At 41.2% G+C, this 25,057-nt stretch overlaps 1 protein-coding gene across 1 annotated transcript in view; it reads left to right on the plus strand.

Moving 5' to 3' along the window:
* Positions 1–24,105, plus strand: part of LOC124113756 (beta-1,4-galactosyltransferase galt-1-like) — a 35,550-nt gene extending 11,445 nt beyond the window's left edge. The window contains exon 2 of the mRNA XM_046474267.2: positions 23,030–24,105. Coding sequence (XP_046330223.2) covers positions 23,030–23,930 — 901 coding nt within the window. The 3' untranslated portion in view covers positions 23,931–24,105. The remainder of the gene's footprint in view (positions 1–23,029) is intronic.
* Positions 24,106–25,057: the final 952 nt, after the last annotated feature.

A 25,057-nucleotide genomic window follows, 5' to 3' on the forward strand; every position in this document is an offset into this window, starting at 1 on the left:
AACAAAACGAGAGGAAAAGTCGTCCCTCAAACGAAAATTTCCGCCACTAAGGGGATTCTCCTTACTGGGGTTAAAACAGGTCCCCGTCGTTTGACGCGGTGCGCATTTTCAACGATCGTGAAGGGCGGGCCGACACCCAGTTTGTCTGCTTCCGATTTTTTCATACATTACGTCTTTTTTCTGTCTGCTCATCTATTTGATTACAGTGTCCACACCTTACGTCGCCTTAGTAACAACACGCAAAATGCCTTCAGTTGTTTACTCAGGGGATTAATCCCGGACAGGCATGTATTGTGTAGAATAGGACCGAGGGCAGCTGGTGTTTTTTTATGTTTGTAATAAAACGCTAGTTACCGTTTGTCAAATGTTATCTTGATTATTCACAAGGTCAAGATCAAGGGTCTTTTCACACATTCAACAATGTATGCAATGTTGATATTTTTGTAGGATTAATAGAAATAGCAGAAACAGTAAATATATATAATGGATAAGAATCACAAGATAGATAAAATCGGCAAACGTATCAGCCAATGGAAACAGTTGTCCGCGCTGCACCGGTAACTTTAGGCCACGCCTCCAAATAGGTTTGTTTTGGATGCCGATTACGAGGCGTGCGAGTTCAGTACTTTCACTTGGACATTTAAATACTTTCTACGAATATTATGATTTTCTCTCTCTCGGAAATTGACTGAATGTATCTTCGAAAATTGATATTTGCAACAAAATCGCAATTATTTTTGTCGCTTTACTTGCCCTTTAAGAACAACCCCAGAAAGTCAGTCACATAGACCGTGCGTCGTAAAACATTTACATCAAATACGGAACGTCAAAATAGCCGACACAAAAAAAGGTGACGAGTCTGCTTTCCCAATGAACCTGCAGATGGAGCCACGTGTTAGTCAGCATTGATAACTTAGATGTGTCAGACGGATACTGGGGTAAATTCACAGATTGCTCCAGACTGTCGCTGTCAGCCTAGGCACGGATCGAGTCGTCAGTGTTTACGTCATTTCAAGAATACAGTCTCGTGAAAAACGTATGAACGTCAAAATGCGTCGTTCATACGCTGATGAACATATATTTCGCGGTCATTTGACCGACCCGTCGTCCAACGGAAAAACCGTATATCGTGAAATATTTACCATATTTACCATGTTATTACATTTTGAATCAAAATGAATGAACTAGAGGTCGAAAACACCGCGGGAATTGAGCCGAAAATATCTGAAACTTAAGTCCAAAGCTGTTATAATGGAATTTAATATGTCAATGGCGACAAATATAGGCGAACAGGGTTAACCGTTGCTGCGAAGGAGTCGGCTGCTTTCGGCCATCATGGCAACGCAACAGCTGTCATGTTAGGAGTGAGTGAGTGAGTTGGGTTTTGAAAGTATTCCAGTTATATCACGGCGTGTCAGCTTAATGTTGGAGGAAAGCCGGAAGTGATACAGGTCTGAGACGTTTACCACTTCGGTGAAACCCACGAGCACGGGTATGGTGCTGACAAACCTAGAAACATAATCGGGGTGAACCGGAATTCGAACCCAGTCATAGGTTTCTGGCGTGCCCAAGGGACGCAACTCTGCACAGCGATTTGCGGCGCTTTAGACGACTGGGCCACCCGTACCCCCCTCATGCTAGGACAAGACTAGGGTTAGAGGATGCCTTAGACAAATACGGTCCACTTTACAAGGACCTTTCAAAATTGTAGTGAATGTCAACAATGGGATTTAGGGGGCGATGCATGATTAAAATAATGCACATTGTGAATATAAACACGCGGAGTTTAGTATTTTATTTGTTACTTGCCATTTATAGAATTATACTGTTGAGTGTGAATACACTGACATCCACGGCATAGTTCTATTGAGTTTTAACAAAATAATACTTCAAACAGGTCAAAAGTTGAAACGTATTAATTTACTACCATACAACGGTCCACCTTTAGAATTCAGGCGTCCGTTTCACAAAATCAAGATAGCTCTAAGGTTATTAACGACTGCGCTACAATACGATCAATGTGAGGCATCTGTACACCACTTGATTCCCATCATGATACATGATATATGTAACACCTGGTACGGATACCTGGTACGGATACTTATCTTTATTACTTGCCCGAGAGGAGATCACCCCGTTCGTCCTAGGTCCATCGGAAGTGGGTCAGGGGAAATCTTTAATGAACACCCCTCGTATGCTACTACAACCGCGACAGTGAGTTGCATGACAAAATACGAATGGAGATCACCCGTTTAATAAACATACAGCCATAATTATATTTTCGTTGTGTTCATTGAAGTTCCTGCATTCTGACTAGCTGAATTGGTCACGAGTTATTGCATTCATTTCCCAATACGCGGATTCATACAGTTTGCACAACGGTTTTTCGATTCATACCTCAATGAACCGAAAAATACACAATCAATCCTCAAGCGCTCAATAACAGTGAACAGGTCGAACAGTGAATTCATATGCTAGATAGTTACAGCTGGTACCTGGCTGCAAAAACACTTTCGCTATTCAAATACCAGAACACTCGTTTCATAAAATTGTTTTTTTACGGGAGCTCGGTTAGCATTCTTTATTTATCATATAATGGGTAGGTTTCTCGGCAGGATAAAGCCAACGGATAAAAAACGATATCCGTTGGGGTCATATGCGGATAGAGATGCAAATATCAAAGGTCAAGTAGGGACTACTTTCAGTGTTTATAAACAAACATGGCGTCGCCCTTGTCATTCGGCGATCGAGTCAGAATTAACCATCGGGAATCTGGATAAACTAGAAGGATAATTGCTATCTTTATCAAAAGAACAGTCTAATATACTGAAAATCAGTGTCTAACTTATAAGTTTTGGCAACTTTGGAGATATAAATTTGGAAACTATTTTGCGAGGGCGCTAGGCCGAGCCAAGCGGGATCAGTAGCCATATCTGTGCTTGTAGACCTCTCCGGCTTAAAACCTTTTCCACAAATTAAAATAGTTGGATTTGGCCGAAATATGTTTGAATTGTTACCTTGTTTCGTTTTGTCGCTGTGTACATCTGACTGCACTTCTTAACGTTATGACAGGACAGGCCGACTGTCAACAACGTCTGAACGTGGCCGTGGCGTCTCACAGACTAGGGATAGAGTAGCTTCCCTTTGACAAAGGGCAGTTACTCTAGCGGACTGACCGATGGATTACCGCGAAAAGCCAGTAAAAACAATTGATGTTTTGCGTATATGTTGCTTCGCCACTGTATAAGAAACAGATTTCAGTTGGAACTATATTGGCTACTGTCACTGTCCGACAGACACATCACTTACCCTGTGACGTAATAAATATTAATACACATGAAAACTCGCAATGTTACGGTAATATTTGTGAGAGAGGGAAATCGATTTTCAAGCATAGAATTATAGAATGACATTATATGATAAACAGGTTATCACGCTTGTGCGTTTTGGGATGATAAATATCCTCTATTAGGTAAAAACACTATGTATTTAGCTCGCCAAAGTTTATTCCCAATGCAGGATATTTACCATCCCCAAACACAACTCTTGAGTTTGACGGGAGCCATTTTATCTGTTAATTGATTATCACACTGTGTAATGAAGCACAATCTCTGCACTGAATCATAACAACTGAAGTTACTGTTACTAGCAGCAGCAGCAGCTGTATAAAAGTGTTATGAAAAGAACAGTCAATCAGAAAATGTTTTTCGTCTTAAACATGTTCCATAGGAGAAGTCGATAATGCACAAATGTTGCAATATTATAAGTAAAGTGTGTTTATTCATGTATGGGAGGCCATAGGCCCATGTACATTTCAGTTATATATAGTAATATACAATTGAGACAATTTACATTGCAAACAATCTTAAGGGTATAATATTAGGACTTGGTACGTAATAATAGGGCTTCCTTCACATACTTAGCTACAATATTATGATAAAGATAAGGGCGGGGTTATTAATGCGATATCGTCAGCATACAATAGAATCGATTTCATATGGACATCAAACTGAACGCCACCTTGCATGGAACATATATCATGGTTCCAAGTGGGTGACAAGCATCTTATCCATTCTTAGGAAAGAGTTTAATTTAACCATGTCTCCACACAATGGGTAAAACAGGGTTGGAGAAACATAAGTGTAGTATTTTACCTAGAATGTTAATACAGTGCTGATTTTGAAGAACTTCAACGGGTATCTGGTCTATTCCAGTGGCCTTGACCTTTTTCATCCTCATGACAGCCTGTTCCACTTCAAGAGCAGTTATCGGTTGATTTAATTCACTGATGTCCGTCAAATCATCAGACACACCCGACATCTGTTCTTTAGTACTTGAGTAAAATGAATCGTCAAACTCATCACCGTCACTGTTAAGTAAACTATGGTAAGACGTTTTTCAGTGTGACAAACCTGTCTCGGGGTTATTTATTATATTTCCATTTTCCTCATACACTTGTATGGGAATATGTTGTTTCCTATCCTCAGATATGCCAGTATTTGTTTTCGGTGTCTCTGCTAGGGATATCTTCAGAATTTCAACCTTTGCACCATAACCTTTAAGATTCAAGGCTAAATCTTCCCCGACTTTACTCAGTTCCGAATTTACCTTCTCTTCCATTAGTGCAGCCATTTTCTTTTCAATATCGCTTCCAAAGTCTCCATCCTACTAGTCAAACAACACTTTACATCTCTAAATTCACTAATCAGTTGAGTGAATAACGCCATAACATCTTGGCCTTCTAAGTCCTGCCCAATCTCATTAAAATCAGATGTTAGTTCTCGCTATCGCTAAACAAAGATCTGAGGACATCCCATTTAGGGTTACGTCAGAACGACCTTTCATCCGCCCAATCAAAGCGTCGCTTACCAGATCATGAAAGTGACAGTCGGAATGTGTTTTCTAATCATGCAACCTCCAAAATGTCAAAACAGGGTATTCCGAACGACAGATTCCGTCAAAATTATCGTCTGTCTCTCGCTTCCGTTGGATAAACATTTGAACGGAGGAGGTGTTGCACAGTACGTGGGTAGTACTACCATACAATCGCAACTTTATATTAGACACTCCGGAATGCTCGTTTGTTCAAAATTTAAATCGAGAACTGTGCCAACATATTTCTCAAGCGTTGTCTGAAATGGAAGTCGCCAGAATGAAACGAGTGCCGTAAAGCTCGAGAAAGCTGCCTTTTCATTGGCTGATATCGACTTCTTGTTATTCGTTGCAGTGGTCGATGAAAGTTCGCGAAATGTCTTTCTGACGTAATGGGATGTAATGGGATGTCCTCAGATCTTTGTTTAGCGGAAGCTAGAACTTAGATCTGAATTTAACGAGATTGAGTCCTGCCTGGCCTCCGAGCGTGAGGCTTCATCTCCCGCACAATGTAGACCGGTAGCATGTTCGCCATGTTTATATGTACATTCGCGACAAACTCGTGTTATTCCGGGACAAGCCGAATAGCGACTCGTGCCCCGCCATTTTTGCGACCGGGTTCCGTCTCAGCGCAAACGGGCATACCTAAAACAATTGTCAACTTGTTGCGTAATGGTTCACTTACATTCCCCATATATTACATATATTTCAGATGCAATTTAAAGCACATCGGGACATGCGGAATTATGCAGTATGATTGAACATATTTAACTGTGTCTTTGGTATATTTTTAGATGCAAGACATATGTAAAATCAAAAAATATTTCTGAGGGATTCTTTGACGAAGAACTTGAAATCATACGCGCATTCTGATTGGTTTGTCGTATTTTCGCACATAACATTCGTCGATAGTGGGACGAGTCTTCTTGCAGGTTAGGGAAGGGGCGAGTGGTGACGAATGTTATATGTAGTGTCTTGCATTAGCTCTCGCTTTCTTACTGAGTTTACCGTCAGAAATGTTCAAAATTTCATTCGAGAGGCCTAGTCACCCTATCATCGTCACCCATGCGGTCGTGGGCGCCGCCATAACAGTTGGCACGAACTCGTTGTCACTAGTGCCGTGGTTCATGTTTACACAAGCGGTTCTCAGTTAGGTGGGGTTTGGTACTTCTAGGTAACGTCAATGGGTTTTGCTCCTTAAGTGTTTAAATGTTATGCATTTGAGTGTAGTTTATCACTTACAAACACTCAAAATTTGGAAGAGCACCCCAAGTCACTTCTTTAGGCAGGGCGGGTAACTATCAGTTTAGATACCTGTGAATTCTATTCTCATAAGATCGGATATATTCCATCAAGCCTCTCTAGTTTATCCATTGTTTGTCGATCAGTTCGCCTTCTATATGCAGTGTGAAGAGTCATCGCTTTTCCTTGCCGCTGTCGTTTAAGCGTGGGAAATCTAATCTCGAAGTGGTCCTCAGGCTGTAATTACACTTGGTGAAACTCACCTGTGATATGTTTATATCTACAAATGTATTTTTAATCAATGGTTTTAACATGTTCTGATATTTTAGCACGTTGAGTTTTCTTACTGTATTATAATGTCCAAACTCTGTCTCACAGGCCTTGGGCGGTCGGGTAGCCTAGTGGTTAAAGCGTTCGCTCGTCACGCCGAAGACCCGGGTTCGATTCCCGACATGGGTACAATGTGTGAAGCCCATTTCTGGTGTCCCCCGCCGTGATATTGCTGGAATATTGCTAAAAGCGGCGTAAAACAATACTCACTCACTCACTCTCACAGGCCTTATAGGCCGGACGATATATTGAATTTCTGTGATAATTGTTTTAATTCCAGTCTAACACGTGACGTGTGACACATTAATAAAATATTATCTTATTTATAATGTCAAAATAACACACCAATACGTGGCAGGATCTGAGTGTGCTGTGTCTCACACACAAAGCAAATGGTTGTTCCGAGGTGGTTTGGGAAAAAAGAACGAAGAAGACGACAGACACAGCCCTACCAACCAGTGTTTCAAATAAAATACATTGTCATGCTGCTACCAGGACCCATATACTTTAGAAGCTGCAGGCTGACTCAAGTCTTCAGGACCTCATTTAGAAAACTGCCGGTCATAAATAAATCGACATGTACATTTCCTGCAGGCTATAAGGACCCATAAAGATTTAAAACTACAGCTTGACGCGAGTTTTACCTCGGGCCTACGATAGCCGCTTTTTTCCGAACGCTGCTACGAACCCGATCAACAGCCCATAGCCATGCCCCGCATCAGTCGCGACCAACTGGTGTTATTCCGGGACAAGCCGAATAGCGACTCGTACCCCGCTCATGGCCATTTTTGCGACCGGGTTCCGTCTCAGCGCAAACGGGCATACCTAAAACAATTGTCAACTTGTTGCGTAATGGTTCACTTACATTCCCCATATATTACATATATTTCAGATGCAATTTAAAGCACATCGGGACATGCGGAGTTATGCAGTATGACTGAACACATTTAACTGTGTCTTTGGTATATGTTTTGATGCAAGACATATGTAAAATCAAAAAAATATTTCTGAGGGATTCTTTGACGAAGAACTTGAAATCATACGCGCATTCTGATTGGTTTGTCGTATTTTCGCACATAACATTCATCGATAGTGGGACGAGTCTTCTTGCAGGTTACGGAAAAGGGGCGTGTGGTGATGAATGGCCCCTGGAATAGTAAGAACATTATCGGGTGTATGTAAGTTCGTAACACAAACGAATTCGTAGCCCTAGAAATGAGTATTTTCGTACCTCAAAACGAATGTAATTTCGTAACCCTAAGCAATAAGCAATGAATTTCTTTACGTTTTATAAACTATTTATTTAGATTTAGATCTAAACAACATAATGTAAATGTGAAGAGGGGATATTAAATTTCAACCAGAACAACAACATATGGGGTTTATCTGTTGACCGAAGCTAATCTGTAAGAAAATACTGTTTCAATTGACAATTCTTTATGGGCTCCTTGACCCCAGTAGCAGTTGAGATTGAGATTGGAGATAGGTGAAGGTATTTTCCTAGGGGTACGAATTCGTGTGGGCTACGATATCCAAAGGATATGTTGAAATCTTATTTAAGAAAGTCGCTCTATATTAAACACCCCAAGAGTTGAAATCTCGGAGAATAGACATATGATCAATAAACTGGCAGTTGACTTAGATAATGTGGATGTGAAATTTCTTAACATAACAAGAACTTTAGGGGACAAGATTAGAGCATTACGTGTTAGTTTATTTGGGATGTTCATTAGTTGTCGGGGGAAGTTGTAAAATGATCTAGAAAACAATGTTTTCTCTGCAACATCTATAGTTACAGTTAAACATCCTCGCACTAGGAAGGTTGGCACCTATAGCTAGATACTGTTCCATTCAAAGCCCTGTTTATCCAATACATCTCAGTAAGCTAGGCATTGTTTGCAAACAAAGAAGATGGTTTTAAGCAGCACTCAGATCACTCCCCTCAACCAGGCCAAAAGCACTCACTCCAGGCTCATATTACTCCCCTCAACTAGGCCCAAACACTCACTCCAGGCTCATATCACTCCCCCCAACTAGGCCCAAACACTCACTCCAGGCTCATAGCACTCAATTCAGGCTCAGATCACTCCCCTCAACCAGGCCCAAAGCACTCACTCGAGGCTCATAACACTCACACCGGGCTCATAACACTCCCCTCAACTAGGCCCAAAGCACTCACTCCAGGCTCATAACTCTCACCCCAGGCTCATAACACTCACACCAGGCTCATACCACTCCCCTCAACTAGGCCCCAAACACTCACTCCAGGCTCAGATCACTCCCCTCAACTAGGCCCAAAGCACTCACTCCAGGCTCATAACACTCTCACCAGGCTCATAACACTCCCCTCAACTAGGCCCAAAGCACTCACTCCAGGCTCATAGCACTCAATTCAGGCTCATAACACTCCCCTCAACCAGGCCCAAAGCACTCACTCCAGGCTCATAACACTCACACCGGGCTCATAACACTCCCCTCAACTAGGCCAAAGGCACTCACTCCAGGCTCATAGCACTCCCCTCAACTAGGCCCAAAGCACTCACCCCAGGCTCATAACCCTCACCCCAGGCTCATATCACTCCCCTCAACTAGGCCCAAAGCACTCACCCCAGGCTCATAACACTCACACCTGGCTCATAACACTCCCCTCAACTAGGCCCAAAGCACTCACTCCAGGCTCATAACACTCACACCGGGCTCATGACACTCCCCTAAACTAGGCCCAAAGCACTCACTCCAGGCTCATAACACTCTCACCAGGCTCATAACACTCCCCTCAACCAGGCCCAAAGCACTCACTCAAGGCTCATAACACTCATTCCAGGCTCATAACACTCCCCTCAACTAGGCCCAAAGCACTCACTCCAGGCTCATAACACTCACACCAGGCTCATATCACTCCCCTCAACTAGGCCCCAAACACTCACTCCAGGATCAAATCGACCCCCCTCAACTAGTCCAAAAGCACTCACTCCAGGCTCATAACCCTCACTCCAGGATCATAAAACTCGCCTCAACTAGGCCCCAAACACTCACTCCAGGCTCGGATCACTTCCCTCAACTAGGCCCAAAGCACTCACTCCAGGCTCATAACACTCAATTCAGGCTCATAACACTCCCCTCAACTAGGCCCAAAGCATTCACTCCAGGCTCATAACACTCACACCGGGCTCATAACACTCCACTCAACTTGGCCCAAAACACTCACACCAGGCTCATAACATTCACACCAGGCTCATAACACTCCCCTCAACTAGGCCCAAAGCACACACTCCAGGCTCATAACACTCACACCAGGCTCATAACTACCCCTCAACTAGGCCCAAAGCACTCACTCCAGGCTCATAACACTCACCCGAGGCTCATAACACTCCACTCAACTTGGCCCAAAACACTCACTCCAGGCTCATAACACTCACACCAGGCTCATAACACTCCCATCAACTAGGCCCAAAGCACTCACTCCATGCTCATAACACTCACCCCAGGCTCATAACACTCCCCTCAACTTGGCCCAAAACACTCACTCCAGGCTCATAACACTCACACCAGGCTCATAACACTCCCATCAACTAGGCCCAAAGCACTCACTCCAGGCTCATAACACTCACACAAGGCTCATAACACTCCCATCAACTAGGCCCAACGCACTCACTCCAGGCTCATAACACTCACCCGAGGCTCATAACACTCCCCTCAACTAGGCCCAAAACACTCACTCCAGGCTCATAACACTCACACCAGGCTCATAGCATTCCCCTCAACTAGGCCCAAAGCACTCACTCCAGGCTTTCTCCACGTTTTCTCTATATTTGGACACATCGGGAACAACCTGGCTGTAGCCGACCTCATTTCTCCTCTTTTGTTACAACCCATAATGTAAACATTAAGACACAGAGGGTTGCGTATTAGCCCTTATTGTAAAAAACAAGTTTACTATGGGTAAAAGCATAACCCTTAATGTAAAAATGTGTACAGATAAAGCGACAAAACCCTTTCCATATCCAATAAAATTTTGGGCATACAACAGAGTCCATTGTACAATTCCGACTATATCATGAGCATGTGTTCGTCAAAGGTGAGCGTATCCTGCCCCACCGTTGGCACCCGTCACAAACACATGCAAAGGCAAGTCAATTGTTCACCTGGAAAAACATGGGAACATTTGGTCAAAATAGGGAATTAAATCGGACATAATTTTTGTTACTGATGCGTCAAATTTGGAAAAGTTGGGATGAACTCTTACTGTATGTAATTTTCAAATAAGTGTTGTACATTCAGGGTTATCACTATGAAATAATACTGTGCAAATGACTACTTATGTTTTGGGTCTCTATCTCTACAACAACCACCTGGTTTATATAAGGGGTTATGATTCCTGAGCCTTTAACCGATTTCTTTGAAACTTATTGCAGTACAAAGATGCATCTTATGATACTCTACAAGGTAACCTCATTTCCGTTGCCATCTTAATAATGGGTAACGACGGGACAGGGGCCTCTGATTGGTTGAAATGTAGATATTGTCCTATTCCGATCAATATGTTTATATGTTATGGAATGCCGACCACAATGCCGTAGGTTCTGAGAACGTTATTTACCATGGCAACGGAATAGAGGCCTCTGAATGGTTAAAATTGAAACACTTTCATTTTGTTAAGATTTAAAACAAACATACTTCAGTTTGTAACGTCACCTTTGTCGGTTGTCAGCTGCATATTATTTGAAAAAGAATCCATTCCCTTGTATAAAATATCTCATGTTTTGGAAAGATTGTAATTAAACATATTAGGATTAATTTGAATTATGTGTTTTAGTTATTGTAGTGATGACAATATAACCAATGTACGCTTATCATAAACCGTTCCGCGGTCTGTTAAGAGTGTACTATATTTTGGGTTATTGTTCCATAACCTAAAACACTATTCAAGTTTATCCTTAAGTCTTAGAAATGACGTCACAATTGAATAACACAAGGCTTTGTGTGGCTTTTCTTTACTCCATGAGACGACGTATTGTTGTATTGTTTGCATTGTACAAAGTAGGAATTTGTCGGTCATTGTGCAGACTTAGATTTGACACCAAATATACACATGCACAAAAGTTAAGCGCCACCATATTCATATTCTCTTGATTTCACGTGTGGGAATCAGAAATACGAAATATGATGATGTATGACTGAATTAGACTTCCATAGTTTCATGAACCCAAATTTGTCCAGATACCACAAGGAAAGCGTGCTTTACGTGTTGCTGCAGTTCCCCTACCCTATAAATTGTGAAATTCAAGTTTCAGACACGTGGTTGCATTTTGCTCCTGTGTGAGATTCCCCTTCCAATAGAGGTTGAAAATCAGCCATGGTGAGGAGAAAGTTAACGAACGCTGAAAGATGGCAAATGATAGGCATGAAAAATGCTGGCATGTCATGCAGGGCATGGCAAGACAAATGGGTCGTCATCACAGTGTTATCACTCGTTTGATTGTCAAACATGGTCAAACCAATGATGGCAATGACAGGCATAGGTTTGGAAGGCCAAGAAAGACCTCTAACAGAGAGGATGGACGTCTTTTCAGGATAGTCAGACGAAATCCATTTGCCACTTCAACAGATTTAAGACTGTAGTGGATTACCCATCAGAGACTCTCGACGATGACCGTAAGGCGTCGCCTCAGAGCAGCTGGTTATAACGCCAGAAGACCAGTAAAACGTCCTCAACTGACTGAGAGGCACATGCGTCGTGCCCGTAGTCGATCGAACTTGGCCAACTGGAGAAGGATCCATTGGTCTGACGAGTGTCGAATGCTGCTACGAACTGTTGATGGTCGAATACGTGTTTGGAGGCAACGTAACACTCGTTTTGCACCATGGAACATCCAGAAGACCTTAGCATGTGGCGGGGGGTCTTTCATGATATGGGGTTGTGTTTCCTTCGGCTGCAAACTTCCGCTGGTGACAATTCATGGAAACCTGAATGGCCAACAATACCAAGATGCCGTTCTTCGTCCAGTGGTAGTCTTTCATTTTGACAACCATCCTCTTCAGACAAGACCTGTTTACATGGACGACAATGCTAGACCACACAGATCTCGGGCAGTTTTGGCTTATTTGCGTCAGGAAGCTATTGTCACTCTTCTTTGGCCGGCCTGTAGTCCGGATCTTAATCCGATTGAGCATTTTGGGACATTCTTGGCCGGAAAATCAGACATCGTGATCCCCCAGTTCAAAATCTCGCTGGACTTGAAGCCGCACTTCATGAAGAATGGATCCGTTTGCCCCAGAGAAGCATTCAACGACTTGTAATGAGTATGAGGCGTAGGGTTGAAGCTGTGGTCAATGTCCGTGGATCATACACACGTTACTGACGTTTCTGCACTCCCTAGGGTGTCTATGTGACACCTGATATGGTCTGCTGATATCATGACAGTTACATGACAAAAAAAAGTTTTTCAATGTTTTCTTAACCTTCAATTTCTGGTCTTCGGTAAAATTCCTTTCTGCTCATATTCTTTTGGAACACAAGATAAACTTGCTTTGGGACAACTTTTGCATCACATGAGGTTTACATACACGGCTTATAACAATCGTACATCTCGTTATAATAGTCATCATTAAGTGCCAAAAGTAACAGCTCACAAATATAGTGGGTGGCGCTTAACTTTTGTGCATGTGTATATATGTGCCCGTATGAATTAGGAAGGAAAGTAATTGATTATCGTGAATGTATAATAAGCAGCCCTTCAAATATACAGATAGAGTAGATAAATTGATTCAACTTAGGGGCGGTCGGGTAGCCTAGTGGTTAAAGCATTCGCTCGTCACGCCGAAGACCCGGGTTCGATTCCCGACATGGGTACATTGTGTGAAGCCCATTTTTGGTGTCCCCGCCTTGATATTGCTGGAATATTGCTAAAAGCGGCGTAAAACCATGCTCACTCACTCACTCACTCACTCATCTTAGAGTCACACATATAACCTTCGAGAGCGTCGTCATTCAGTATACAGCGAAACACTAAACAATGATCACATACAACCACAGTCGCACTAAACAATGATACATACACACCACGTACATACACTGATACACACAACGCAATATATATAATATCCGTTTGAACTCTTATATGTTGGCGTTTAGAACGCTGTTCACTGCGATGAAAATACTTTCTCTTCCCTTGGTAGATTGCTTTCAGTTGTGATTTATCCCGTCCTTTGCTTTTCAACCACCTGCGTTCACGCTGTCAGAGATCATTCCATTTATCTGTTAACTCATCCGTCCACCAGACCTGTTTCACCCTTCTGCGTTTATTATCAGGAGCTGAGGACATGGTTACCTTTGTGACGTAGCTTTTTACTCATTTCTTCCCTCACGACGACAGTGGTCGTTGTACGTACATGTACCGTCTACTGACGCCTGGGATTTTCTAGCACTCTCAACTTTACAGATACTATCTCTTAAAACCTGCAGAGTCTCAGGAGTCCTCATGAGCTGCTGGAGAATACGAGTTGATGAGTTGATGAGTTGATGAACCCTGATGTATAATCAATATTGTATAACTCAGAGCTATGCTCAGTAGTATTAAAATACCATGACAACTTGGAATGATCAGGGACCAAGCGTGGATCCACGCCACAGCTACCACAAACTCTTCTGACAATCTCACTTGCACGCTCGTCATTAAACTTCATAACACTGCAGCTCTTCATTGGGGGGGGGGCAGTCAGGTAGCCTAGTGGTTAAAGCGTTCGCTCGTCACGCCGAAGACCCGGGTTCGATTCCCGACATGGGTACAATGTGTGAGCCCATTTGTGGCGTCCCCGGCCTGCCGTGATATTGCTGGAATATTGCTAAAAGCGGCGTAAAACCATATTCACTAACTCATTGGGAGTTATGCAATAGTCAACCACGGCTGAGCTACGTGTGGGAAATAGAAGTTTAACCATATTGCGAACAATGTCTGTCGTTTAAAACACTAAAATTGCTTTTACCTCAAAAATCACATAAAATGTCACCATACTTATTTCTAGTCAAATCAAAAGTCAGGTCACCGTATATGAAAAATAACTTGTCGCAACAGGGTAACGCTAATAAAGTCATCACCGCGCATCATCACACACCGTTTTTGAACCAACCCGATTGCAGAATGCACACACCCATTCGTTTTACAATACATGTTTAGTGGGCCTTACTTGCATTTAAATATGCCCCTGACGATACATGGAAGCCCGAGGCTGCACGACTTGGTCCTTATTCAAGATTTCACAGCTCGATATCGCATGAAATATGAATATTTAATTTATAACATTTATTTCATCCTTTTAGCCCATGCTAAAGAAACTGTCACAAGGTGACTTAACAGCACTCTGCACAACGCAATGTTAAAGAATTATAGCTTCTGAACAACTTCCCTTGTACAATGTTGAGTACATGTCGTTTAGGAAATCTGGACTATTTTATATGATGTAATCCATGGGTAACAGCGGTCTGTTGTACCATTGTCTAACACATCATTTCACATTATGACATTTGTAGCCTTTGTTGCGTTGTGGGACCTGTCTTCTACATCTCGTAATTATTCTGGCTAAATAAAATATGAGTACCACTCAAATATGACATAAAATGATGGCTTGGCAAAATGGTATAATATGAACATGAAACATATACAAATATATAACAATAACTGTTAATGCTGTAAAGGGGCAATTTAGAAAAGAGATTGGCTGCAGCCATGCCAGTCTCCGTTAACAGCCGGCTGGAACCTGTTATGGCCAGTATCAAATTCCAGTAGCATGAATGTGAGGGAGGGAAACTATGACACGATTTGAGATAAGAGATAGTTCAGTGAAGAAACCTTGATCAAACATAAGTTTCTACCACTTAATATATACTCACACGCAGAAGAAACGCAAGTCGAGTATGTAGAATACATGTTATATATTTTCAACAGTAAAGACAAGAAATACTAATAGGGCAAGATTGACAAAAATTTGACTGAAGACAGTTTAATGGATTAAAAGGCAGATGACATAATTGTTGTTTTTTCAAATGTTAAGGGCTTACACAGTTTCGGGTCAATACCCAAAATGTCAGTCAATACCTGGTGTGACCACCATTAGCATTGATCACTGCCACACATCTACTTTACATTGAGTGGATCAGACGATTTGTGAAGGCCCTAGGGATCCTCCTGCACACATCCAGAGCAGCTGTGCGTAGTTCATCGGCAGTTGTAGGGACTGGGCGCACATTGTGCAGACCTAATCCCACAAGTGTTCGATGGGGTTCAGATCAGGGCTGAGGGTGAACACGGATGTTGTGTTGTTGCAGAAAGGCCATGGTAGCTTTGGCAACATGGGGACGAGCGTTGTCATGCTGGAAAATGTGCTGTTGATGTTGTGCAAAAAATGGAACAACGTGGGGTCTGATGACTTGGTCGATAGACTACTGAGCAGTGACGCCGTGTCCCCGACCTTGACCAACATTCAGAAAGCACATGGGTCCAAGTCTCGCATTAAGTCCAATCCCTGCCCACATCATGACGCTAGGTCCACCCCCTGCATCCCTTTCCACAACGTTTCTGTCGCCTCCACTCACGATGACGCCAATTGTGATGACCCTGTGCCCACTGAAGTCGTGCTTGTCGATGCCGTGATTGGAGAACAGGACGACGTGCTGGTCGGCGACATCTGAGGTTGTTGGAACGGAGACGTCGGATCACAGTGTCCCGGCTAATGTGTCGATTATGTGTTCCTATGGTCTGTCGAGCACTTTCACTTGCAGTTAGGAACGGATGTCGCTGGTGTTGAGGGGTAATCTGCAGATCTTGTCGAGGTGTGGTGACCCTAGGACGACCGCTCCGAGGAAGGTCATCTGTGGTCTCTGTAGCATTGTATATCGATGCAGGAGACGGTAAATTTCGGTTATGTTAAAGTTGAAATGACGGGCAACATCTTGGACAAACTCTCCAGCTTCCAAACGCCCGATAGCTTGGTTTCTCTGAATTTGAGTTAGGCGTGGCATTGTTGACCCAGGAGTGGTAGGTCCAAGAATCGGCCACAGTTTTATACCCACTACAGTTCGTGACAGTTCGTGCATTTTCGATTTCGCGAGAAATGGGTGCATGATACCCACATATTCATTGAAATGGTGCGTTTTGGCGATTTGTTTTTTATGTTGCGTTTTTACTCGGGGCTTCCAAAATGCAACCAAACATATTGATAATACCATCAGGCTTCACTACATGCTAAAACTCGTATCAATTTATGGTTCCGTGTTTGTTACCTATTTGCTTAAAACCACTTGCTTTTCTTTTGCGTGTGAGTATACACGGACACAGATGGAAGTTAACCCTGCGAAATACGAGCATACAGTTGAAGTTTTAGATTGCAATGCTCATACTGACGTGATGATAATATCATTTAAGTACCTCGGCATTATATCAATCCTTGAAAATACTGACAACTAAGCACAAAGGGTATGAAAAAAATAAAATACTACTACATGTGAAGAAAAAGAAATATAGTAACCAACATGTCAAGGCTACGTTTTACTGAATATTCCTGTACGGTGTAATAAACAAACATTGCTATCATGGCTAAGGAGGGAATCCGGTCTCCAGTACAGATTTCTTGACAACATTGTAACATTGATATCATTACATTTGGCAACTCTCAGTGAAATATGTTGTTGGTAATAACAGGATCAGGACGTACCCTAATCCAACATCACCAATACAAAAACCATGAATTTGTGTCTCAAACAAACAAGACAATGAATATTGTAAATATCTGATTCTAAACATCATGCAAACATTTTTTTAACATTTTAATAATGACAAAAGAACAATATCCAAACGTGCATGAGTCACAATTTGCCATAGTATCAGTATCTTGATACACAGAGAATACAGTCACAAAAGGCCGGTCAGAACGGGCAGAATGTCCTCCGAGAGAATGTCACAGAATTTCACTGCCTCCTTGCTATTTTCTTATCTGTAGGAATTGTGTTATGATTGTCACCTACATATTGCTCACAACTTTCGGACAGGTCTGAAAATGGAACCCAGGTATTGTCCCTAGATTCGTATCCTAACCATTTCACACAATACAACCACTCATTGTTCTTGTATTTCTTTTTGAGAATTTTCTCAACTTCAGAGTCTTGAGTGTTGGCAGCGTTGTCAGATTTGTCTCTCTTGTCATTTGGTTGAGTGTAACTGGGCACAGGTTTCTCAGTAGAGTTATCATTATATAGCAAGTGCTCTACTTCATCTGCGTCCAGTAATGTTCTTCATCAGGAACAGGTGTATTGTCATCAGGCTGGTCCCGACGGAGATATCCGTGTTTCAATCTTTTAATGTGTACTCTGTTGTGTACAAGCATACCATACCGCTTCCAACGAAGTCTTACATGAATTTCTGACAATTTTTCTACCATGTAGTACGGCCTTGTCCATGGTCGCAGTTTCCGAGTCTGACCTGAAACTATGACGGGCCGATAGAGGAATACTGTGTCTCCGACTGAAAACATTGGATTCTTTGCTTTTAGCGCCGACTGCTAAACCATAGCTTCCATCCTGTCTGTATGTGTTCGTATAGTCCATTTCCTGGCCAGTTCTACACCTTCTAATAACGAAACTACATAGGAAGAGGCAGACTTAGGAATATCCAGGGAAGGAACGGCAATGTCCAAAAGTGTCTTTGGATATCTTCCGTGGACAAGGGAGGAGGGTGAATATTCCTTGCTATCCTATGGCAAGCCGTTTTCACATTTATTACGGAATTACAGATATCTTGAATTGTTTTAAAGATATCTTGAATTGAATTGAAGATATCTTGAGTCGAATTGAAGATACCTTAAATGCAGATAATTGTAGATATCTGCAATAAAATTTAAGATATCACGAAATAAATTAAGGATATGGTGAAGCGTATTACTGATATCTTGAAAAGAATTGCTGATATCTTAAATTCGATTATTGATATCAAAATATGATTTAAAGATATCAAAATATCATGTTTAGTTATGTCAATAATTCTATTCCTGATATCTTGAAACTAAATACAGATATCAATGATTAATTTTTTATATCTTCAATTGTTGCCATTATCAGAGATGTTACATTAATAATGTTACTTAAATTAGATAACGGATATCAATATTTGATATAAAGATATCATCATAATTATTAATGATATCTTTAATTGGATTTTTGATATCAGTAACGGTCAGAAGTAATGATATCTTGAATTGAATTAAAGATATCTCTAATTCATTTGTGGATATGCATAACTTATTTCAAGATATCTTGAATTGAATTAAAGATATCTCTTATTGAAATAAAGATATCTCTAATTGAATCAAAGATATATCTAATTCATTTGTGGATATGCATAACATATTTCAAGATATCTTGAATTGAATTAAAGATATCTTGAATTCATTTCTAATATATTTATGTACTGTAGGATGGTAATTGCTTAATGATATATAACTACATTTTGAGATATCACAAATTAATTTGTTGATATCACCGTAACATTTTAAGATATCAGTAATTGTATTATGGATATCAGAAATGAATTTAAGATATCTTTAATTATTTTTTGAAATCTTAAAAACATTATAGATATCCTTATATAAAATGCCGATATCTTTAAAACAATTGAAGATATCTGTAATTCCGTAATAAATGTGAAAACGGCTTCCCATACTATCCACAGCTGGTGTTGTATTGTAGGAAAACTGAATGAATGGAATAAATGTATCCGTATGGGAATGCACTTCCTCAACTTTCTCTCACTCTGGCCGTTGCAGCATGGATGATAACTCGTTGTTTGTGTCTTCTTGATATCGAGCAACTTGCAGGTCTCTTGAACAATGTTACTCAGGTAGTTTGTTCCTCTATTTGAATGAAGATACTCTGGAATGCCATGTCGACAGATCACATTTTTGATGAATTCTGAAGCAACAGTTCTAGCCTTAATGTCAGGTAGCGGCATCAATTCAACATATTTCGTCAAATAGTCAACAAAGACTAACACATACTCATTACCGGTTTGCTCACATTGCTGGCTTAAGTCCACGAATAAATGCTGATAGTTTCTAACCATTTGTTTTATTTAAAAGTGCATATTTAAGTTCAATGTCTGTGATATACGTTTCCAGGTTTTCAAATTCTGACATTTTCCTGTCCCACAACTGTTGTTCGAAAAGCCATAAAGGTTGGTTTGACACAAAATGTTCAGTAAATGTAGAGAAAAGTCTGTCTTTAGAAAAGCTTAATGTGATCCTGCAGAGAAGTGTACCAAATCAAAGCAATACCTTGCAAGTTCAGCATCATTGCCGGTACAATCTGATTGTCTCTAAATTTCTGCAAGCCAAACCAAGCCTTAAATCGTTCCAACCACATACGGGGGCAATCCAAAGAATGGCTCAGAGCTCCAGATAAGCTTTTGGTGTTGTGGGTATTTTACCCATGCATTTTAAAATCATTGGGTATCAGTAATTCTATCTGGGTATTCAAATTTCTGTTACCCACTAGTTTTTACACCTGTGGGTATTTAAGTGAATTATTTAAAAACACTAATCTAGTCCCTGCAAACTGGTGTCGTGTGGGTTCGAGAGCTTTATAGTACCTAAAAATACCACGATACTTCCATAAGAAAGTGTGATGGCAAATGATCATGATGTAACTGTGGAGTTTGGCAAGGTTGACGGAATGCCCATTTATAATTTCAAAATAAGTTGCTGATTTGCTAATTAAATACGCAGGGTTACTTCACAATATTTTGATGATACACACAAGTTTTATTTTTGTAGCGTATCTGTAATGTTCGTTGCGTATTTGATACGCTTGGATTTACTACCTGATGGGCCCCTCTCCGTTATGAGTTGGTCAGAACGGCCCTTCAGTTTTTCCCATTTGAGTCCAGCCTTGGCGGACCACATGACTCCCCCGCCAAGGCCAAGGCTGTTTCTCTGCGGCTCAAGGTAGTTGCGCAGCCTGGCCGCGTAGCTGGACCCTATGGTCCAAGCTGACCCTTGGTTGATGGCCGTGGAACCTTTCCCCACTCCGTGGTAGCCAGTGGGGTGACAAATGTGGGGATTGGACTCGAGGCTGAGGAATGAACCTGTGCAGAGACCATATGCCGGTATATGGTCACAGCCCTGTGACTGTATCTGCGAGGGATGTCCCCCTGACGCTGGTAGTGTCGTGTGAGGAGCCGCGGTCGCGGGGACAGCACCACTCATTGTGAAAATTGATTTCATTGGCTGATATGTAGACTTAATTGCACAGTCTATCTACTGTTATGGTGTGGTGCTTAGCAGCTATACGGGTAGGGCAAGAAGTGTTGCTATTTTTGTTAATTCTACAAAAAAAACCATCGTATACACTGTTACATCTTCCCGCGGCAAAGGTGTTAACTGACTTTATGAGAAACTGGACTTTCTCATAAAGTCAGTTAACCCCTTTGCCGCGGGTAGATGACACTGTTAGTGTGTGAAACGACCTTTGACCTTTACATGAATAATTAAAAGAAAATTAATGTCTGCAATTAGTTTTTTATAACTAACACCCTGTTTGGATACTCTAAACCACCTGCTACCCTGTTCCAATACCTGTCAGGGATTAATCCCCTGGGTAGACAACCGAAGGCATTTAAATGTTACTGATAAGGCATGCGTTGACATTTGTTTGTAGTCTCCCTAAAATCAAAGATCACCCTTCCTATTTATAACTCGACAGTTTCAAATCTCGACCAGGTAGAGCAGGCGGGGGCCTGATCATATACGTCAGGTAGAACATAAACTATCAGGAAATACCAATTAAAAAAACAAATCTAGAAGCTAATTGTATACAAATAACTCACCAAAATAAACATTGTAAACATATACCACTGGGCATTGACACAAATTAAACCTAAAGACTGAGAAACCTTGAATCAAATAGGCCAAAAAAACCTTGAATCAAGTAGGCTAAAAATCTACCTTCTTTTGGGGCGACAACGCCAACCACCCCTCCTGGGGTGTTAATAGATAAAACAGACCAACACGGCAAACTCATCGCCGACTAGATCGAATAAAATAAATAACAATAATAAATAACAAGCAACCAGATTAGATTAAATTAATCGAAATATGTCAGCTATTAATCTAACAATATGTACTCCTGATCTCGCCCAAAGCACTTTTTGGGAAGTGCATGAGGATCCAGTCGGCAGCGACCACGTTCTAATACATATAATGATAGGAAACATAAACATCCAAACCCATTAAACGAACCACAAAAACATGAAACATAAATAACTCAACAAACCCTAAACAAAAAGCAAATAACGTAGCAACCACTTCTCAGCCATTAGCAGCAATAGTAATTTCTCAGGAATTCCGAAAACAATTAAAAAATGAAAATAAATTCGCCACTTTACCTGAAGAAGATAACCTAGAAATAAATCAACCAGACGCAGTAGAGGAACTACTCCATGTATTAAACAATCGAAAACAGCCCTCTAGAGACCTAACCTCATACAAGTTAATTGAAAAACTACCCACAAATATTCTGGAATCACTTCATAAACTATACAATCTCATCTACCAACACGGTCAGGTTCCGACTTCGTGGAAAGAGGCATTGATCATCCCAATACCAAAGCCGAACAAACCGGCAGACGAGGCAAATTCTTACAGACCAATCTCCCTAACCTCAAATTTATGTACAATCATGGAGTCAACGCATCTGAATATTATGATAAACAACCTATTCGAGGAAATGTCAAATAAAGTTCAAACGTGTAAATACGCAGATGACAATCTGGATCCGCACAAGAAGCATAAATATGGCACAAAAATTATTACAGGAGGCATTAAACAAAATTCAAATATGGGCAAATAAATGGGGCTTCTCACCAAATACCGAAAAAAACAGGGATAGTTTTCAAACACAACATATGCGCTTAAACACCCTTAACTATAACTAAACAATAATTCTATAAATTTCCTAAATAGACCAAATTTCTAGGACTTTGATGAACATAAAAACCAGGTGCTCTTATTAAAAACCTAATTAAAAGATGTACTAAAGGCCTGAATACTCTACGCTGCCTGACAGGTTCCAACTAGGGGGCCTCCAAGGAGACCCTACTATCATTATACACATCATTAATTAGATCAAAAATAGACCATGGATGCCCAATATACAATGCCTTAAACACAACACAATAAACTAAACTCAATCCAATACCAAGCACTTAAGATAATCACTCGCACACACTAGGGCACCTAGCTTACCTCACTGCAGGCCCTAACAGGCGAAATCCCCCTGGATTTAGGGCGACAACAGTTAATAAATTTCTGGGCCTCAACCTGATGAAGGAGTAACTGTATACTCAATAACTGTAATTGTATTACTGTGTTACTCATAATAAAGAAGTTGCCGTCCATAAAATTCTCTTCCTTAGGGATACACGTAATTATAGTGCGTCCTTGCAAGACTATTACACACAACAGACCAGATTTGCAAGAACACACGCGCACACATACGACATAATACGTTTTTCCTTCAAGTATTTTCTGTTTTCTTTTTCAGATACGGCGCTATGGTCATCAGGTGTCCCTTCACTGAACACCCGAAGCTAACAACAGTGACTATAACTGTGGGAAACTCCACAGCTTCTCTTGGCATAACGTACCCTTCTTCCCTGAGATTCAACTTCACAGTATGTGTTCCACCTTTGTTTGGTGCTTTCAGAAACCCAACGAGCATTATTGAAATGGTGGAGATGGATCTGCTACTTGGGGCAGACCGTTTCATATTTTACAACGAGTCTATTTCCCCCCTGGTAAACAAGGTCTTAGAACACTACAGGAAAAACGGAATTGTGGAAGTTTTACCGTGGAAGATTCCAGTTCATGACATTCAATATCACGGACAGTTAGCTTCAGTACAAGATTGCCTTATGGCTAATAAAATGAAAAGCAAATTTCTCATCATGAAGGATATAGACGAATTTATTGTACCACACAAACATAAGAACTGGCATGAGCTGATGAAAGACGTACACGACTGTAAACAGACTAACGCCAGTGCATATCTCTTTCGGAATGCCTTCTTTAACCTCAAGTATGGTGTCGATGTGAAGGGATACACGAGAAAAGCAGAATCCCAAAGACTGCATCTAAGAAGTATGTTGTATGTGTGGCGAGACAAGGTATTTCTTCCCACCAGGCAAAGAAGCAAGATGATGGTTCTTCCTGACCGAGTTGAAATATCAGGGATTCATTTTCTTTGGAAATCTGTTAAAGGATTCAAAGAAGTCACCATTGATACTAACATTGCGTTTTTACACCATTACAGAGAGTGGAAGGCTTCGGAAAAGGTTAAAGACGACATTATCCGAAAGTATGGCGACCATCTCATAAAGAATGTTAATAAAACTCTCTCATTGACAGCAGTTAATAACACAAGGGTTGTCACAGATCACCATTAATCTGAACACATCCGTTCCTTGCAACGACGTTTCAGGGATACCTAACGAAGGGGACTGACTGACTGATATAGGAGATTTAACGTGCGCTTTCCGACTGTAGCGTATTTCGCACACGGGCCTGGCCAGACCATTTGGTGTATTCCGAAAAGGGTGAAAGTGGTGTGTGCAACACAAGAGGGGGCTTTTAGGGGTTGCTTATATCGATTTTTGGAAATTTTAAAATTTGGAATAAATGCCGAGGTGGGTGGAGGAGGGAACTAAGGGAGCCGGGTGAGGTGGGTGTTTGTATGTTTATTGGATTTTGGATTGGTAGATTAATTAGTTTTTAGATGCGCTTCATTAGGCCTGTTTTGATTAGGAATACGTGTAGGGCCTTGAAGTTTTCTAGTTTATTTTGAGGGTTTAGTATTTCATCTAGAGTAGGAACCTTATTTAGATTGAGGGTGGTTTGTAGTGTGGTTCTGTGTGTTTTGTAGTGGGTGCAGTGGATGAGTGCGTGTTCTGTGGTTTCGGGTTGTTTGCAGTGGGGGCAGTTGCCTGTGGTGTGCCTTTTAAGTTTTTTTAGGTGGTTATTTAGGTTAGTGTGTCCTGTTTGGAGTTTTGTAATGGAACTGTCAATTTTTTTTGAGGGGTGTAGGATTTTAGGTTTGGCTAGTGGTTTTCTGAGTACTTTTTTGATTTGGCTATTTGAGTTTTGATATTAATTATGCCATTTTTTGGTTATTTTTTGTTTGTTAACACTTTTAATTTCTGATTTTGAGATGGGTAGGTTTAGGCTTATTTCTGGTATTTTGAGAGATAATTTAGCTGCTTTATCGGCGCTTTCGTTGCCGTAAATTCCTACGTGGGCGGGGATCCACAAGAAGGTTATTTGTTTGCCTGCTTTTGTTAGGTCGTTGGAGCTTTTAAGTATTTGGTTTATTAATTTAGGTCGTTTTTTGGTATTTTTGTTTTGGAGGGCTTGTAGCCCACTAAGCGAGTCAGTGAGAATTAGGATTTTATTGTTGTTTTTAGATTGTTGGTTATGCAGGGCTGAGGCCATGCCTATAAGTTCGGCCGTGAATATAGATTGGTTGTTAGGGAGTCGGTAAGATTGTGTGGATATAACTGGTTGTGTGGTATGGACT

Source organism: Haliotis rufescens, unplaced genomic scaffold (assembly GCF_023055435.1).
Source record: "Haliotis rufescens isolate VD_foot unplaced genomic scaffold, xgHalRufe1.0.p SCAF_2, whole genome shotgun sequence".
In the NCBI taxonomy this organism is placed as follows: domain Eukaryota; kingdom Metazoa; phylum Mollusca; class Gastropoda; order Lepetellida; family Haliotidae; genus Haliotis; species Haliotis rufescens.